A 20,519-nucleotide genomic window follows, 5' to 3' on the forward strand; every position below is an offset into this window, starting at 1 on the left:
GACTTTATTATTTGTCGAAACACTGTATTTACAAAGTTATTAACGATTTAAATCGTTTTTTTTTTTTGGATTTTTTGTATAAAATATGAGAGATCACAGATTGAGCTTATTTTCCTTAAAATCGCATTATTTACAAAGTTATTAACGATTTAAGATATTTGAATTTTTGTTTTACTAAAAATCTGTTTTTGATATAAAATGTAAGTTATCACAGATTAAGCATATATTCCCTAAAATCTCAGTTTTTAAGATATTTGAATTTTTTATATCCTTCACCATGAGTGGCAAGGATATTTATAAGTTTGTCATTCCATTTGAAATTTCTTCATTTTTCATTTGCGATCCCACAAGGTCGTTATAGAATCGGTATAGATAGCGGAGTCCATATAGCCATGTCCGTCTGAAATCAACTTTCCGTAGCGCTCAAATAATTTACAAACATGATTGATACATCAATATATCGGGAATTCTTTGGGCTCTGTTGCTATTTAAAATCGAGAAAATCGGCTCATAGATGCCTAAGATATAAGGAAAAAACCGGGACAACCTCGATTTTTGGCCTATTTATACCCTTCACCATGAGTGGCAAGGGTATATATAAGTTTGTCATTTCATTTGTAATTTCTTCATTTTTCATTTGCGACCCTAAAAAGTATATATTCTGGATCGTTATAGATGGCGAATTATAAGGAAAAAACAGGGACATCCTCGATTTTTGGCCTATGTTTCATCTATATCTGGATTACTAAGTCATTAATATAGACAATATGGATATCTGATAGATAATGATAGATATTCCAATGTAACGATATATATATAAGGTTATAGTAATTTGGACGTAAAATGGGTCAAAATCGGGAAAAATATTTTTTAACCCGAATTTTTTTACAAAAAAAAATTTTTTTGTCATAAATTTTTTTGACAAAATTTTTTTTTTAAAAATTAAAAAAAAAATTTAAACAAACTTAAAATAAAAAAATTGATAAAAGCGTTTTTTTAAAAAAAATAAAAAACTATTTCGAAAAAAAATATTTTATAAAATTTTTAAGAACAATTTAAAAAAAAAATTTAATTTTGTTTAAATAAAAATATTTTTAAGTATAATTTGGTGAAGGGTATATAAGATTCGGCACAGCCTAATTTGTTTTTTTTTTACTAAAAATAGATTTATGGTATAAAATATGAGTGATCACAGATTGTCCCTAACACTCGAGTTCTAAATAGCACCTTGTTAATTATACTCTTTTTGGTACTTTTTTATCCCCATTGAAATGATAAAAATATTCTTTAAATAAATTTCAGTATCGTATGGGGAATTCATAATAAAATATTTATATATCTATGTCAATTTTTAGAAAAAAATTATTTTATGAAAAAAGTACCAAACATAAATAAAATGTTTACTCTCTGTTCGAATTTCCAAAAACTACCAAACATAAATTTGTTATTTTCTAATAAGTAAAGAATACGATTTGAAATTTATTTCTATGTTTATTGGTTTAAAAGATACCTGAGGTAGCAAAAAAGTACCCATTTTCTCCCCTAAAAGGTTTGAATTTAAAAAAAGTACCAAACCCTTGGCTGTTTATTTTTTAAGTAGAAGATATAAGATTACCGAATTTACCGGAATTTATCTACATAGGAAGAGAGGAACGTATAACTAAATTGCATGTCTTTGGCTTTTTGGCGTTTGTGCTGGGCGATATTGAATCAGATAGTGACTCAGTGACGTTACTTTTTTATTTATATAAGTATTTAGAGGATATATATGTAGATTAAGAATACGAGCCCTAACCACTATTAATTCGTACACCAAGAATTTTTTGACAATTCAACATTCAAAACTATATTTGACCACTATTACTTCGTACAGTGGTTACTTTTGATATTTAAAACTGTGTTACGCCTCCCTTGCTTTTTAAAACAGCATCTATTCGCTTTGGCATTGTTTTTATTAAAATTTTGCACTCCTCAGGGGTTATTGAGTCCCATATTTCCTGGATTTTGTTTTTCAATGCGCTAACAGTTCGCTGTGGGTCATTTCGCAGCTTCCTTTTCATGATGGCCCAAAGATTTTCTATGGGGTTGAGGTCTGGGCTAGACGAGGGCCAATCCAAGACCTCTATTCCATTTTCTTGCAGCCACTTTTTTGTTGTTTTTGCTGTATGGGAAGATGCACCATCTTGTTGTAGTATATATTCGCCACAGTCGGCTAGTTTTGGTACTGATGGGAGGAGATTTTCTTGTACTTAATATTTTAATATATTTTTCTGCATTTACTATTCCATCAATGAAGTGAAGCTGGCCAACACCCTTTGAGGACATGCATCCCCACACCATAAGACTAGCTGGGAATTTAACAGTGCGCTTTAAGCAGTCTTTATTATATGCTTTTACGAATTACCCTTTTTCTAGCATCACCGACACATACATCAAACTTAGATTCGTCGCTAAAAATAATGGTGTCTCATTGCCTTTGAACCCAAGAACGCTTTTCTTTTACCCATAATAAACGTTTCTTCATTTGAAGTGCTGTAAGTAAGGGCTTTTCTTTGGCCTAAATAAACAAATGTCATGAAATTATTTTTAACGACACCGAGTGAATGTTAAACTTACTTTATAAAAACCATAACCTATATTTTTCATTTGCTGACGCGTCCATTCACGTTTTCCGATCGTTTCAGACCATTTTGATGCTATGTCTCTAACTGTGCTACGACGATTTTGTTTGATTATAGCCGCTAAAGCTCTTTTGTCGCGAGACGTAATTTTGGAGACCTACCCTCTGTTTGCAACATTGTTTCTAATATTATCACATTCTTCGTATTTTTTAACAATGCCTTGTACTGTTGATCTGGGAAGATTAAGATATAAGAAAATAACAGACAAAAAGAAAAGTCAATATCTGTCATAATTTTCCGTACCAGCGATTTGAACTTTAAGGATTTCGGGTAAAACTTAATTTTAAGCAATAATTTTATAAATACGCATTTAATTCTTTTGCTCAATTCTAGTAAAATAAACTCCGAATATTATTGCTCTATCTATATATTTTTTTAACCAAACACAAACTGTAAAGCTTATTGCTTGTCTGCAGATACACATATAGTCTCTGGCGGGAATCGAACAGATTGTCTAGTCTATCGAGGCACCCGATACAAGAATCGATAAGCGTTACCTAACCCTTTTTTTCGTTTAGAGATAAAAATTTATAACGAACGTTTACAGGCTTTGTATTAAAATATAAATTAAATAAATGATTTATTAACTATTTAAAGTTGGAGAATAAAGTATCTGCATTTATTTCATTTTACAATTAGATCCCTATTCAAAGAAAGTCAGATGATTTCAACCATAAATAAAATTCCTTTATTTTAAACTTTAAATAATTTATGGCATATTTTATTAATTTCAACAAAAGTAAATAATTTCAAAAAGTTCATTGATCTTTTCTGCTAAAATTATGTATTCTATGAAAAATATTATTACAATAAATAAAATTTAGTATTTAGTTTTTGTGTTTTTTTTCCATTTTCATTGAAATTGCGTGTTTTAAAATTAGATCATCAGCAAATGATAAAAAACATATAAACTAAAATACAAATAATAGAACGAGTAAAGCAAAATTACAATTTAATGGTGAAATATAAAATTATTTAAAATTATTTCTGCTCTAAACATAAATAAACATACTAAATAGTTTAAAAAGTTAACAATCATAAATAACTATTAGAATTTATAATTTCGCACTATTATGATTTGGATTTGAAGCGTAAGATTGTGATAAATTACTTTACATAGTACGATATATAGTATTATATTAAATATCTATATAAGTACCATCATGACCAGTTGATTATATTTATTTGTATAAAAAAATAAAACATTTAACAGAATTAAAGTAATGGGCCTGTTATTAAAGTTTTCAGTTTAAATGCTAAATAATCATAATTATATGAAAAATTTAATTATATATTATTTTCTACGAACTATTTGAAAGAAAACAAGTAAGAGAACTTTATTGTGCCTAATCTTATATATCCTTCACCAAAGTATACTTAAAAAAAATTAATTGAACAAAATTTTTGGTTAAAAAAATTTAAAAAAAAATTCGGTCCAAATATTGACTTTGTAATCCAGATACAGATCAGAAATAAGAAGTAAATATGAACCGAATCTCGACAATGACGGATATATTGATGTACGAATCAAGTATGTACATTATTTAGGGGTTACCGAAAATTGATTTCAAGATTCAGACGGAAGTGACTATATCAACTCCGCTATCTATAACGATCCAGAATATGTAAAAATTACAAACGTTGCCACTCATGGTGAAGGGTATATTTATGATAAATTTGTATGGTTCATTTGAAAATACAGTTTTTTGTATCTTCAAACTGGTCAATTAAATGTTTTATATATAATTTTAATAATATTCATTGATTCAGCCGAAATGTATAATAATTTTTCTCTGCTGAGAATTTCATATAAATATTGCCGCTACTTTATTATCTACCAAAATATTTTAATATCAGTATTACTTTGTTGGTGCATTGTAGATCATCTTTAATCATTCATCGTTCTAAGAAGAGCAAAATAGGAATATGACGTACTAAGAATCTGAAATCAATAAAGAAATATAAAAATTATTTATAATTGGACTGAAATAAATTTCGTATTAATATAAATTACACAAATTTGGGGCGATGTTTAACAAATCGTTTATCTTGCAATATATATTCGATATTATTTTTATATACAAATACTTACGCTGGAAAATGATTCAAAATTGAAGCAAAAAAATGGCTTCGGCCGAAAAACCAATGGACTTTGAGCTCGTAATATCAGAAATCTTAAACAATATTTAAATTCCTTGGATTGTTCGTACCAACGATCTATTTCGTAAGCAGCATCGGCCACATCAAGAGACTGAAGAGAGAGGTAGGAGAAAGTATAACAAGAAATATTATATATTCAACATAGGTAGACTTTATGAATTTAACCTTTAACTGTCGAGGTGAAATTTTGGGACATAAATATAAAATTAAGCTACCACATTTTTAATTACAAAAAATAATGAAAACAACAAATATTTTTATTTGTTTAAACAAAACAGGTACTTTACTTCACAAACCTTTTTTGTAGTATAACAAAAACGATATATAAAAAACTTATAAAAAAAATAAGAATTTAAAGAAAATTAACCCAATAAGCACACATAATATTAAAATTCAAGTGGTTGAATTTTAACTGGAATTCAATTTGAATTTCAATTCTGATTTCAAGTATTTTTCAAGTAAACAATGTTTGATAATGTTTGAAAATTTGTTTCAAACTTTTTTTTATTGTCAAGATAATAAAATTTAAATCCGAAAAAATAATAGTTGAATTTAATGCTTTTAGAAATTGCAGTAATTTATAACTAAAATGCAAGAATTCAATATAAATAATCAGTGTTTTATATAAAAAGTTAAAGTAAGTTCATAGTAAAATGGTAAAAAATCAAAATTAAACTCAAAAAAAATTGTTTCATTGTTTACTAAACACTCAATACAGCAGTCAACAGTTCCATAAAATGTGAGAAGTATATCCACAGATCACAAATATAATCAAGACAACAATAATCCTGGAAACAACATTGACAATGCAAGTTTTGAAAGAAAAGAAGAACTGAAAAACTAATTAGCTAAATTATTTATAATTGAATTGTAATATTTCAGTTTAATTTTACGTTAATTTATGTAAAAAAATGTAATATAAATAAAACCAATATTAATAAGAGCTTGAATATAATTATTTTGCTCGACTTGTATTGAACTATAATTCAAGGGTTGAATTAATCTATATTTCAAAGCTTAAATTCAAGTATTTTTTCGATTTGTATTTCATTGTAATTCAAGGCTGTAATTCAACTGTATTAACACTATAATGTTTGACTTGAATTCAAGTTTCCTTTTCACTGGAGAATGCTATTGAAATAAAGTGTAACCCAAGTGTATTTCAACCCTTGAAGTTTGAATGTATGACTGGAATTCAACTTGTTTTACACTTGAATTCCAGCAAAAATGCTTATTGGGATTTGTTTTGTATGAAAAAGTGCAATATTTTTGAAGGACGGAGTTTTAAAGTGGCATATTTTTCAATATATTCGAGATATTGACTTGTATTTTTTTTTGTAAGATTAAAGATTAACTTATCTAAACAAAAAAAAATAGTTCGGAATAAATGTGGATCAAATTGTTCCTAATATTTTCATTCCTATTAAAATTTTGATAAAAATTTTAGTATTAGAATCTCAATAAATATGTAATATGTAATAAAATCTTTATTTATTAACAAAACTCAATGAAATTTTCAATGTTTTTTAAATTTGTCATTCTAAATAACTAAGAGTAAAAAAACTTGTCAAAAGGTCCAAAGGAATCCCGCAATTCCTAAAAATTGTAGCGAAAATCTTAAAAATGGTATTTTTTACAATTTTGCCCATGGGGTCCACATTTCCTTCTGGGCTGGGAAAATAGTTTGGGAATAAATAGGGAACACCTCAAGGTTTATAAAGCTGCTTTACGTTTTTTGATCCCAGCTTTGGGATTTTAGAACATATGGCCCTAAGTTGAAATTTTGATAAAAAAATGGGTCAAATTCCGAAGGACGTGGGGGTGACATATTCGAAAAATAGGACATGTTTTTTATACCAAAATGTTTTCTGTAAAGATGCCTTACAGAAAAATATAAATTTGTTATATATTGTTAAAGAAAGTTTTTTTTTAATAAAAAAGTAATTTTTTCGTCCAAAAAACAGCAAAAATCTACTAATTTTTGGAATTTTTAAATTGAAAATCGTTTATTTTTGGATCCATAATTGATATTGCTCTGAAATCTTTTGTCTGTTATTCATAATTTAGTTGTCTAACGAACCAAAAATATTAGAGTCCATTCGGTACGGAAGTACGACCTATATTTTAATAAAAGCGTACCAAGGTATGGCCAAATTTTAAAATTTAAATTTTGAAATGCCTATAATTTGGAAAATGTAAGAGATAAATAGCACACGCAAGTATGCATTTATCGGGCCCATTTTAATAACTTAAACTGAAATACTCCTTGGCTGCTCCCACGTCAAATTTTATCCCGATCGAACCATCCGTTTAGAAATTACAAACTTATATATACCCTTGTCACTCATGGTGAAGGGTATAATAATCCCATAATTACACAACCCAACCTCCCAAAAAAAAATAAAAAAAATTCAGTTAAAAAGTAGTTTTTACCGATTTTGATCTATTGTCGGTCCGAATTTCTATGGCGTTATATACGTTGGAAAGCTCTTTGAAATGTTTATCATTGGATATGCCTATTGTCTATGTCAGGGACTTAGTAATTCAGATATAGATCAAAAATAGGTAAAAAAACAGAAGTAGTTGTGTTTTTTTTGCTTATATATCAGCCAGTTTTGGGCCGATTGTCCCGAAAGAGGGACTATAGCGGATAAATTGAACATGGCTATATCGACTTCGCTATCTATAACGAACCAGAATATATATACTTTATGGATCGCAAATGAAAAAAGAAGAAATTACAAACGCAATGACAAACTTATATAAAAACTTTAGTTTTTATGGAGCAGGTAAAACTTAAATTCGAGTAGTCCTCCGCTGACACCATGTACAATTTTATAATAATAGCAAACAGCCAGTTATAAATGACATATTTGCAATATAACCTTTTGATTTTGCAAAATTTTGTTTAACTCTTATCTGTCATTTCCATTGTAATTTAACCCACATAATACTTACATTATAGTAAACCATGTTACCCGTACAGCACCAATAAAATAACTGAGCAAACGCCGAAAACATATAAATTTGAAATTTGATCGCCAGCATGGGTTGATCCTGAGCCAGCATAGCCTCAAAGGCGGTCAAACAAATCATAAAAGTGCTGGCGGCCATTTGAGCAGCATAGTTGTAATAGTAAACATCATTAATTTTCGATATTAAACTGTAATATCAGAAGTTATAGGAATAATTAAAACAAGTAAGAGAGCTATATTCGGCTGTACCGAATCTTATATACCCTTCATCTTATTAAACTTTAAAATACAAAATTTAAAAAAAATTATTTTCAAAATTGTTTTTGAAAATTTAAAATTTTAAAAAAAAAATTTTTTTCGAAATTGTTTTTATAATTTTTTTTTCCAAAATTTTTTTGGGAATTTTATTATTAAAAACAATTTATGACAAAAAAATTTTTTTGTTAAAAAAAATTCGGGTTAAAAAATATTTTTCTCGATTTTGATCCATTCTAGGTGCAAATTACTATAACCTTATATACATCGTTATAATGAACTTTGAAATATCTATCATTAGATATCCATATTGTTTATATTAATGACTAAGTAATCCAGATATAGATCAAAAATAGGCCAACAATCGAAGTTGTCCCGGTTTGTGGGCCGCTTTTCTCGATTTTAACCCTTAAATGCATGATTTTTACTTCTATTTTTCTATAAAGTATCAAATATTTACTTGATTTTTATTTATTATATTTCCTTTAGCTTTAATTTGATTTAGAATTTCTTTAGCTGAAACTTTTCGTACTCCATTTGATTTTGCTGAAGGAGAATCTGAATTAGTATCAAGCTTATGATCGTCTAAAATTAAGTGGAACTGGAATGTAGACAATTGGCAACAATATGCATTAAAGGGTTAAATAGCAACCGAGAATTCCCGATATATTGATGAATCAATCATGTTTGTAAGTTATTTGGGGGCTACGGAAAGTTGATTACAACATACAGACGGACATGGCTATATCGACTTCGCTATCTATAGCGATCCAGAATATATATACTTTGTGGGGTCTCAAATGAAAAATGTCTCTCATGGTGAAGGGTATAAAAACATCAATCAATATATCGAAAACTTACTTAATAATGTACTGATGAAATTCAATAGCCTTATGCAATTCCTCTAAATGGTCCCCTTCCGACCGCGAGCCCAACTCTCTTATACGCATACAAAATATTTGCAAATTCAATGTAGTCTGGGTGAAAATATGACAACCAATATTATCGATGACCACAATTGCCAGCAGCACATATTGAGTCATAATACATTGAAATAGGTAAATACTGGTGAATAGTATGGGATGTTCCGAGTAGGTTTGCCATTCAAAAGGATATTTTGCCCTATAGGGTGTACCATTGGGAGTCAAGATGGGTGGCAAGCAAATGGCGGCCATAAATAGTACACCCAAAATAATATATAGGAAAAATGAGATTAGTTCGACCAGAAAATATAAACGTTGGAATTTGCGTATTTTCCAAACATTGGAGGATCGTTTTAACTGGCTAAAGTATTTGTGCATTTTCGAAAATTCACGCACTATATACTCAATATCTTTGGCATGGTAAGCGGTTAAGATTACTTTAAAGAAAATTAAATAAATCTGAAAAGAAAACAAATATTACTATTATAACATATAAAAAAAGATCAGTTAATTAATTGTACCCCTATTAAAACCACCAAATCTTCACCAAATTGCAAAATATCTTGAGAGGCATCATATAGATCGAAAGTTATACTCACAGCAAATGAGGCCAACAATGTCATAATAAATTTATTAATGATTCTATAACTCAAGGATTCACCTCTCCAAGTACGTGGTAAAATACCCAAAAGCCTGTAAATATAACCATACTTAATCAATCTGAAATGGTAATGATATTTAAGTCCATCCACCTCATATAATTCCTCATATAGACTAGTGATATTTTATCTGGTGCTTGGCGTTGGTATAACACTTTTCTTAGATCTTTAAAGGCAGCCAAAAGTGTTTCCATACTAGCATTTTTTATGCCACACTCCTCATCTTCTTCGTCTTGCTGGTAGTTGGTCAATTTTCTTATTTCTACTTTTGTCATGATTTTAACTTCAACTGTAAAAATTCTTAAGAAATTGTGCTATTTTATATAGTAAATTTTATAATTTTTTTTAAGAGGAAAAGAGTAGTACAAGGGGATATGGACTTTAGGCCTTTTAGTTTAATTATGTTGTTTGAGAAAATTATTATTTACCGTTTTATAAACTAAATTGTCAATATAAATATTTTAAATATCTGTTGGGATGGATTTCCAATAACTAATTGGTTTATTATACACTTGATTATAGCTGTTTCGAAAAAAGAGTTTTTAGTAAAGGGTTTAGCATCAATAGATGTTATTAAACTTTAATCAAGATATATAACTTTAAGGGCAGGTTTATAACTTGAATATTGGAAATAAAATACTATTCGATACTATTATCGGCAATAAATCCGAAAGTACAAACAGCTGATGAAAATATATTTGTGTAGGAAAACTTAAAAAAAAAAATGGTTCAGTCCAATGCTAAGGAAGATTTAAGAGATTTCATCTGCGCCCCATACAAATGTCACCCCGGAATACTGTTTGAGCAATCTTGATCAAATTTTGCACAAATTAGCTCTAAGTACTCTGAAATTATACTGTAAACTATGTTGAAAATCGAACAACAGATGTCCCTAGTCAACATAAAAGGTCCCCCTCAGAAAATTGCCTTAACGTTCATAATTGTCTTATAATAATTATGAAATTGGACATAAACTAGTTTAAGTTTCTAGCTTTTATTTAGAAACATTTGTACAACATAAATTTATTCAAAGTATTGGCCATTGTTAGCTATGACCTTTCCCCACCTTTCCGGCAACATATGGAATCCAAGCCAAAATTACTGCTTATCTTTTGAGGCCAAGAACGAATTAAGTCAATTTCGGATACTCTGTTCTGAGATCGAAACAAATAGTAGTAGGACGGCGCAATGTCTGGACTATAAAGCGGGTGAGGCAAAACTTCCCATCACTTCATGCTAAATACTTTTTAGAAGGCATTGCATAATGTATCGGAGTGTTGTCATTATGGAATATTACGGTTTCATCTCTGGCCGTTTTTCGGCAAAAGAAAAAGTTGCCTTCGGCAAAGGTTGCATGTGATGGTCTGACCAGATTTCAGCAGCCTTTTGGATATTTGGATTTGGTGTTGATTGGGCTGGTTGGCCGCAATTAATGATTCGGTGCAAAACTGAATTTATTTTATAGCATTCAAGCAGCTGTCGCCTTCAATTCGTATGCTACCCAATTTTCCCACTTTTGGATGAATCCTGCTGTTCACAAACGTTTTGAAATTGCTGCTTGAGTAGCCCTCCGAAAATGCGTAGCATTGCATCTTCATCGAGAGCTGCGGAAACACCCCAATAGCATATCGAAAGACTACAAGTCAATCACTCCCGAATGGATATATCAAGAGAAAAAATCGACTTAAAGTTGTCGAAATTTCATTGCAATAAGGAATCACATGAAGTTCCTTAAGGAATCTCCTGGAATGTGCGGTTCGAACTGAAAAGTTGTTCTGCCACCAATTATTGATCCGATTATATTTCCATCGCCACACAGAGGGATGGCTTCATACATTTTTTGGCAAAAATTATAAGGAATGGTCGTAGAGCATTGAAATTTGGCACCGAGAATTATATGGACTAAATTAAGAAAAAAATAAAATTTTATCAAAATTGACCACGCCCAACGCCCATACAATCCACATAAATCCACATATCCAAGTAAAAGTCTAGAAATTTTGTACATATATTTTCTGAAACAAAAGAAGAACGTATGTCGAGTTTCAATAAAATCGGCCATGCCCACCGCATACCGCCCATGCAATCCAAATGCAATACATTTTTGTATAAAAATTATAAGGAATGGTCGTAGAGCATTGAAATTTGGCACAGAGAATTATATGGACCAAACTAAGAAAAAAATAAAATTTTATCAAAATCGACCACGCCCAACGCCCAACGCCCACTGCCCATACAATCCAAATGGATTTTTTATCATAAAATTGTTCCTATCCAAGTAAAAGTCTAGAAATTTGGTACATATATGAAATAAAAGAAGAATGCATGCCGAGTTTCAATAAAATCGGCAATGCCCACCGCCCACGAAACCCATATGTAATAAGAATTTGTTTGATATTTCGTTTATTATTCGACAAAAAATTTTAAGTTTTCATTCTGTTCCGAAAACTTCCGAAAACTATTTTTTTTTTAAATCGAAACAAAACAATCCCACCTTTCGTTTTATTAAAAAAACAGCTTGGTGGAAAGTGGTTCTACACTTTTTTTCTCCATGGAAAATCAAAAATAAAATAATTTTTAGAGGCTTATAAATATGGCCATATCTTCTTAACGGTTTACGATATCCCCATAATTTTCTTTTTTGTATTTATCTAGAAATGCTATATTTTTCAAATATGTTAAAGGTAAATGGTATCATTAGGAAAATTATACATATATAAACCACTGAATTACGTGCAAATATAAGTAAATTTTAGCTTAACACCCTTGCATGGACTTTACTTCAATTTTTTAAAAATAAAATAAAATTTTTCTTAAAACTATAAATGCACATTTCATCTTTAAACATTTCTCTACAAAACTGCATTCATTTGATTTTTAAAATTGAGTGTTTGAAAAATTTACTTTTTGACACCAAAATCCGTCTGTGCGCCACTCCAATTTCCAAGAAGTTTCTTCAAAATAAATGACGTCCTTCTTGGCAACTAATATCATAAACAATGTCGGCTTCATGCCCACATTTAAAGTCAAGGCCAAATGGACCACAGTCCAGTCTTTGTGATAACCATTAACCCACCGTTACACAGTGGGAGAAAACCCTAATTTAGTGGAACTAAATTCGTATCTTCTAAACGCTTGGCCAAATTAATTTCATTTATATGGAAATATTGCAGACAAGGAAGTAAGCTAATAAAGTAATGCAAAATGGGTACTGCTACTTCAGTAGAATGAGCGGGAGAGGCTGCTAAACTACACTACCTCGGAAGAAATTCTATACTATTTTCAATTGTAAGAAATTATTTTAATATATCTTTCAAAAAATTTAAATTATATAAGTTATTTTATTTATAGCAACTAACTATTTAAATCTATAGATTTTGGACATTTACCCTATTGCCGGCATAGGTCGAAATATTCATATAAAATTAAACATTTTTTAGTTTTATTAATAAGTTTATTTTTAAAAACGAATAACAATTATTAGTTATGAAATGATTTTATTTCATTGTTATAAATAATTTAGTTATAATTAAACAATGAAATAAAGAGTAATTAAGCTAACTAACGCTTGTTAGAATTTTGCTAATTTTTATTATGAGATTTTTAAAATTTATTTAAATTAGTCGACTTCAGAGTCTGATCAATCACTAGGAAGTAATGGATCCAACAAAAGTTGCCTAACATCTTTCGATAACGGTTCCACTTTTTTATAGCTTGCAGATGAAACTAGAGATGCTAATCGGGACTGATTTTTGAAAATCCCGGGTGAAATTTGGTAAAGTATCCCGAAATCCCGACCTGGGGTTTCGGGATTTTCGGGAAATCTAAAATCCCGAAAATTATAAGAAAGAAACGTACATAATTATGTCTTTACAATTGAAAGAAAATTTTTTATTTAGCAATTAATTTTTATTAGACACCAAAAAGCTTAAAATACTTGCATGAGTACATTATATTTCATTCCATATGTTTATTTATTTAATGACTTTCAAATAACAATAACGATAGGTCTAAAATCAAATCTTATTTTGCGCATTTCGTCTTTTATCCAATGATATTTCAGTATTTTTTTATTGGATAAAAGGCGAAATACGCAAATGTTTTATTTTTAATCTAAATAAAGCACTACCATATTTAAAAGGACTCATAATTTTAAGGCAAATTTGGTATATGAATATAGAATTACATAAATTTAATTTTTATATAATGTAATTACCAATAACACTTCTTATATACATCTTAAAAAAAATAAGGAACAAATTTAGTACGAGATTTTACATCGTCCCAACGAAAATAATTTCTTAAAAAAATTATATAAATTCACCTCGCACTTTTTCGCAGCTGTGTTTTTTACCATATGTAGTCTGTGATATGGCCTTGATATTGGTAAACAAATTAGGACTGCATCTCACAGCATTAGTAACTGGCAACCTTCCGAAAATTCAAAAAGTAAAAAAAATAAAATTCTATAAGAATATGGCCATTGGTTATCACAAATAGCGGAAAATATATTTTTATTTTTCTGATTTACCAAGCCTCATATTCCATCTACATAAAAAAAAGTAAAAATACAACTTAAAGAAAACCTTGTACTATCCAGCTTAATAAGAACTTTGAAACCAATTCTTCATAAAAAAAATTTCTGAAATATTTTTTACATTTAAATAGTTGTCAATACCAAACCATTGAAGATATTAATAAATGTTAAATATTTTTAAGTACAGCAACAACCATAGATTGAAACTACATAACAATAAATCAAATATGCGAAAGTTTTTTTTTTTTATTTTGCGCCACTAAATTGTTGATTTCTCCCACAGTGCGTTAGTCGCAAAAGGCGTGTTTGAAAATAATCTCTTGACTTTTTATTTCAAAAACATAAAAACAATATTAAATGCAAAGTATTTAAAAGAGTAATGCAGTAAAAATATTAGTAACGGAGGGTTAACAAAGCACAAGCCGATATCCGAAGAATAATTTTCGGTTTTCGATTTCGTTTGTTTGTGCCATAAATAAACGCGAGCTTTCGGTTAAAACCGAACAGTAATCTCTAGTTTCTATGCGATGAAGCTTAAGAGATTTTCAATAATACATTTTTCCTAATAAATTCTATCACTTATTTGTTTGTGTACCCAGTTATATTCTTCATATTTCAATACTCCCTTTATCATTTTCTACCACGTTAACAAATGCATTATATCGCATTTATGTCTTTTGTTGGCAAAACCACTTATTTTTATTTTTATAAACTTCACCTTCATGAGAAGGGTATATATAAGTTTGTCATTCCGTTTGTAATTTCCACAATATAATGTTCCAACCCTATAAAGTATATATATTCTGGATCCTTATACATAGCGGAGTCGATTAAGCCATGTCAGTCTGTCTGTTGAAATCAACTTTCCGAAGCCCCCAAATAACTTACATACACGATTCATATATCTCCGGAATTCTTCCGGCTCGGTTGCTATTTAAAATCGAGAAAATCGGTCCACAAATGGCTGAGATTAGAACCAGGAAAGCCTCGATTTTTACCTATTTTTTGACCTATATCTGGATTACTAAGTCATTAATATAGACAATATGGATATTTCAAAGACCTTTGCAACGACGCACGGTGGCTCATATCTCAATTTCATCGGACAAAAGTCCAAGTTTTTGTTAAATCCGATTTCAAAAATTTTAATGCCATTCAATAGTAAACACATTGGCCCATAATCATAGTCAAACACTAAAGTCGGTTCTTTTTAAAATCAACTTTAAAATAAAAACCTGCTTTTTATTAATTTGCAACCATAGTCAAAATTAAAGAATGTTTTAAATTGAACCGACTTTAACTGGGTGCCACCGCAAATGTAGAAAATGTTTTCATACAATATACAACAAAAAACAGACAAGTGGCAACGCTGAACAGCTGACATACACAATTAAAAAAGAAACCAAAAAACGTAAACAATAAAAGTAACCGGGACATCTAAAGAAAGTTGTTTGTGGTGGAAAAAATAAGATTAATATCATATTTAGGATATTTTGCTAGTAATATTATTGATCTGTTAAATAATTGCAAAATCTTTGCCAATATCTTGTAACATAAACTTCAACTAGTTTTATATTTAGAGTCGACTTCAGCGTCAGAAGTATACTTTAACTTGTATATGATAGACCTAAAGTCCACTCTTAAGTAAAGTCGAGTTTAATTCTCTTAAAATGTACTTTATTTTTGACTATGATTATGGGCCATTGAAACTAAGGTAGCCAAAAATATTGTCAATTGTGTGCGTGGCATGCTGTTAAAGTCAAATATTTTATGTCATTTTATAAAAATGTGATTTTTGTAAATTTGATCAGAAGTAAATTATCATTACTCGCAAACTATTATAGATAATTGGATGATTTTTCTTTTTTTATGTTGGTAGGATAATAGTCTTTAAGAGCTGATATGATTTGTCATTGTACCGTTTATACCTGATGTGTTATTAATTTTTTTCTCAGGTACTATATTTTAGCCAAATTTTAATTTCAGTGGAGTAAAAGTGCTTAGGGTCAAAAGGGGTTAAACAAATTTTACAACCAGGAGAAAGTCCAAAGTGTCCTCTATAAGTCTATATATACTTATTGTCCTGTTTTGACCTGTTTGTTGAACACTTTTTTCATTCGAATGAAATTACTCCCAAAGTTTTGTTCTATTTTTATTTTATTTGTTCATATGACTGGCGCAAAGTACAAGTCGCAATTTTGAAGATATTGCGATAAAATTTGGTACATAAATTTTTTTCGGCCCGAGGACGAAGTCTATTTAAAATTACTAAAATCGGTCCACTATTTCACCTAGCACCCATACAAATGTTCTCCCGAAGTTATACTTTATCTGTCGTAAATGGTTAATTTATATATGTATCTACACAAATTTTGCTCCAAATAAGTTTTATATAAACTGAATTAATGTCACCTAATTTTATGATGATTGGTCCATTATTAGTCATAGCTCCCATATAAGACCCGTTTCCGAAAATCACTTTACGAGCATAAATCTCTTAAAAATGTTGGTATAAACATAAAATTCAATAGAAATAACTTCCATATAGACATAAATCACACGACCTAATTTCATGGCGATAGGTCCATAATTAGTCATAGCTCCCATATAAGACCCGCTTCCGAAAATCATTCACGAACATAAATTATAGTGTAGGGTATTATATAGTCGAGCTTGGCCGAACATACTTCCTTACTTGTTTTTATCTGCTGATAACTTTTTTAATAAGTATAGCTGATTCAAAAAACAAAAAATTTGCATTTTCATACTAAATGCTATAAAAAATTAAAAGTTCAACTTTAACCTTAAATTACGCAACAACTGCTGAACCGATTTTAATGAAATTAAAACTGGAGAAAAATTCAAGAAGTTATCTGTCCACCAAAAAAAATAAAATTATCTCTATCGTTTCAAAAGTTACAGAGTTTTGGCCGATGAAAAACGAAAATGAGAAACTGTGCGACGTATAGTAAGTTGGGCCTACAATGGCTGAAAATCGGAAAAAATATTTTTAACCCAATTTTTTTTCACCAAAATTTTTTTTTCGCTAAATATTTAAAAAAAAATTAAAAAAAACAAAAAAAAAAAATTTATAAATTTAAAAAAAAAAATTAAAATTAAAAAAAAAACAATTCGAATGAATTCTTTTTTCAACAAAATTTAAAAAACAACGTTGGAATAAAAAATTAATTTTGTTTACATAAAAATATTTAAAATTTTTATTTTGAAGTATAATTTGGTGAAGGGTATATAAAATTCTGCACAGCCGAATATAGCTATCTTACTTGTTTTTTGTATGCTTTAATAAAAACTAGAATTGCTATTTGTTTTCCAGATGTGGCAACAACATGTATGGATATCTGCCTCATATGTCCATTCACACTGTTGTGCTGGCTTAAGGAATCGTAATAAGTTACACGCCCACTTCAATTACCCGCAGAAATACTGCAGCTAAAACATACAAAGAAAGTAAGTTAGTAAAAAGAACTCAATACTAAATTACAAAATTACATGTTTGTTCTCTGTTGATTTGAAAAAAAAAAATAAAAGAAACTAATGCATTCTAGTGTTAAATAAGCAATTGAAACTGTAAATACACTTGTAACGAATTGATTTATTTATTGGCAATAATATCAGTACAATTTGATTTGAAAATTACTTATACTTTTCGAGAATGATGATGTATTTAAAAGGCAGGCAAACGTATGTTGTTATGAAATAAATTAAGAATGACCAGGAAAAGATCAGGGACGTAGAAAAAGAAACGTTCATAAGTTTTCATATAAATATATAAAAATTTTTTAGGTTTTGGTTGGAAATATTACACGTTAATTTGAGGCAACCAGTTTTGTTGATGGTTTCTTTCCACAATAAGTGAATCCCCTTAAAATCAAGTGCATTTTTTTTCTTTTTTTTTATTTCTTTATTAAATTTGTATTAATTTTTATTTGAAGTCAGTTTGTTGTGATCTCTCAAATGTACAACATGCAAGTTTTGTTCTCTTTAATTTTAATATTTTGCACGATCTCTTCTGGGTTGGCGGCAGCATATTACGGTTACTTTGGAAATTCCGGTAAGATCAAAAATGTGGTTGCCAATAAATAAGTTATTTACTATTTGTTAATTATTAAAAAAGTTTGGTGACATTTCATTTTGTGAGAGGGACGAAAAACTTTGGTTAAGTATTTGATCTTGACGTTTTTAGGATTCTGGAAAGATCATAGCATATCATTGGCATTTAAAAATTAATTTTTATTGAAAACTTTTAAGGGAAACAAATTTAAAAATTTTGTTTCAATTACAATAATTTTTCCAAAAATTATTTTGTAAGTGAGGAATTCTGTTCCTACAAATATGTCAATTATTTATTCTTTAATTTACATTTAGATAATCCTGGAAAGTGTCTTATAAATGGTTTAATTTTATTACCTGGTGAGGTACATTATGAAGTAACACAATGTGCAAAGGTCTCTTGTGGTGAGGATGGTATGGCATATTTTGTAAGGTGTGTTCAAGCTCATAAAGTGTTGATAGTAAAATAATAGCTATAATTAATGATTAATATTTTAGCTGCGGCGTATATAAACCTCCCGGCGATTGTGTACTAGGAGATCCAATAGATCCTACTGGCCGCTATCCGGACTGTTGTGCTCGCCGTCATATATGCAACACTATATTGGGTGATGAATACTAACATTTATTTAAGTATTTAAATGATTCATATTTCAATCTGACTAAGAAATAAAGTGGATATTTTGAAATAAATATTTTTAATTAATGTCAATTTTTCATATGAAAACAAGTAGGAAAGTAACTGAGTAAATGATCAAAAACATTTTTCTTTTATAATTTTATTAAATTATTTTGGTGAGTGATATTCGGGAATGGGCCTTATATGGAAGCTATGACTAGGGCTTTTAATTTCCCGACCTTTTTTGATTCCCGGGAATCGGGAAATTTTTTTCTACATTCCGAAATATATATATAGCCGAAATATATAATGATACTGTAAATTAGGAATATTATTGCCAAATTTCATATAAAAACTTAGTGTTATAATTATTAAATACACTAGTTTACAAGGTTTTTGCTCATGAATTGAAACATATGGGGATTTGTGTAATTAGTTATTCTAACTTCAGAAAAAATATTTAAAAAAATCCTGGACGTCAAACTTTTGAGATATTTCTTAAAAACGAAACATATAAAAATGTACATTAAATTAGGACAAAAAAATTAAAAGTGAAGTGTTTTAGTTCTCTTTTTATAATTATTTTCTTTTGTCTCCCTCACGACACTCCAACAGTAGTCTCCTAGCATATTCTGATCCCAAAAACCTTGATAATTCCTCTCGAAAATCTTCAAATCTTGATGGAAAAGCTCTCCATGTTCGTCACTCATGTGTCCGAGGTTTTCCGGGAAAAAATCCACATGAGAATGTAAAAAGTGAATTTTGAGGGATATATTTACACCCATCAGTTCAAAATTATGTAATAAATTCACAACAATATCTCTGTAATTTTGACTTTTCTTATTCCCCAAAAATTCTTGAACAACAAGTTTAAAAGAATTCCATGTTGCATTTTCAACGTCGGTTAATAGACACTCAAATTTGGTATCAACCAAAATGTTTCTTATTTGAAGACCCACAAATATCCCTTCTTTTAGTTTAGCCTCAGAAAGACTCGGGAACACGCTGCATAAATATTGAAATGCTGGTTTTGTCTTATCTAAAGCTTTTACGAAATTTTTTAATGTAAATAAGCATTTTGCAGTGTTTGTGTTATAGGAAAACCTTGATTTGACTGAATAATTTTTCCGCAAATAAAACAAAAATGGTCTGGGTTTATTTTACACTTTCTAGAAGACATTTTAAAATAGTTTTTACTTTAGAGTTTTGTATTTAATAGCGATTTATTAACGTTTATCTATAGGAAAGATGTACTTTTAAACATTATTTATTTTTTTCCCGTTAATTTTTTTTGGAATTTGTCAAAAGAATAAAACTCTGAAAGTATCTAGTAGCTTCGCCAGAGTGTTATGTACCCAAAAACGATGTAAATACCTAATTACCACAATTCGGTACACTACAGTATGCATTAGTAGTACTCAGGTCAGGGGAAAAATAAAAACCCATATATCTCAAAATTTGGACGTATAGAAGGGAAACAAAAAATGGTCAATTAACTAGCGTCCCTAGCTCTTCTCGAAAATATAAGTTTCATTCCATGAGCAAAAAAAAAAATGTTTGATTTGTAAACTAGTGATATCAGAGCTTCGAATTAATTAATAAAATTTGAGCTTAATTCACTAAAGTCTTAAACCGTAAT

The 20,519-nt window shown here is 29.2% G+C and overlaps 2 protein-coding genes across 2 annotated transcripts; one reads left to right on the forward strand and one right to left on the reverse strand.

Moving 5' to 3' along the window:
- Positions 1-4,569: 4,569 nt before the first annotated feature.
- On the reverse strand, positions 4,570-11,240 carry Or47b (Odorant receptor 47b). Its single transcript, XM_065512934.1, has 7 exons — positions 11,168-11,240; positions 9,747-9,942; positions 9,516-9,687; positions 8,933-9,453; positions 7,800-8,004; positions 4,774-4,932; positions 4,570-4,623 (listed from the first exon to the last, which is right to left on the reverse strand). Exons 1-7 carry the CDS (start codon positions 11,238-11,240, stop codon positions 4,570-4,572), a joined length of 1,380 nt encoding a protein of 459 aa, XP_065369006.1.
- Positions 11,241-18,130: 6,890 nt separating this feature from the next.
- On the forward strand, positions 18,131-18,956 carry LOC135959675 (uncharacterized). The gene is made up of 3 exons (XM_065510681.1): positions 18,131-18,262; positions 18,577-18,694; positions 18,760-18,956. Exons 1-3 carry the CDS (start codon positions 18,166-18,168, stop codon positions 18,881-18,883), a joined length of 339 nt encoding a protein of 112 aa, XP_065366753.1. The 5' UTR covers positions 18,131-18,165; the 3' UTR covers positions 18,884-18,956.
- Positions 18,957-20,519: the final 1,563 nt, after the last annotated feature.

This window comes from Calliphora vicina, chromosome 5 (genome assembly GCF_958450345.1).
Source record: "Calliphora vicina chromosome 5, idCalVici1.1, whole genome shotgun sequence".
In the NCBI taxonomy this organism is placed as follows: domain Eukaryota; kingdom Metazoa; phylum Arthropoda; class Insecta; order Diptera; family Calliphoridae; genus Calliphora; species Calliphora vicina.

Coding starts and splice junctions, on each gene's coding strand:
- LOC135959675 (XM_065510681.1), top strand. CDS start 18,166: ATGTACAACATGCAAGTTTTGTTCTCTTTAATTTTAATATTTTGCACG. Junction 18,263..18,576: donor CGGTTACTTTGGAAATTCCG/GTAAGATCAAAA, acceptor ATTTACATTTAG/ATAATCCTGGAAAGTGTCTT. Junction 18,695..18,759: donor GGTATGGCATATTTTGTAAG/GTGTGTTCAAGC, acceptor TTAATATTTTAG/CTGCGGCGTATATAAACCTC.
- Or47b (XM_065512934.1), bottom strand. CDS start 11,240: ATGCTACGCATTTTCGGAGGGCTACTCAAGCAGCAATTTCAAAACGTT. Junction 9,454..9,515: donor ATTTGGTGGTTTTAATAGGG/GTACAATTAATT, acceptor TTTTCTTTTCAG/ATTTATTTAATTTTCTTTAA. Junction 4,624..4,773: donor ATTTTGAATCATTTTCCAGC/GTAAGTATTTGT, acceptor TATTGATTTCAG/ATTCTTAGTACGTCATATTC.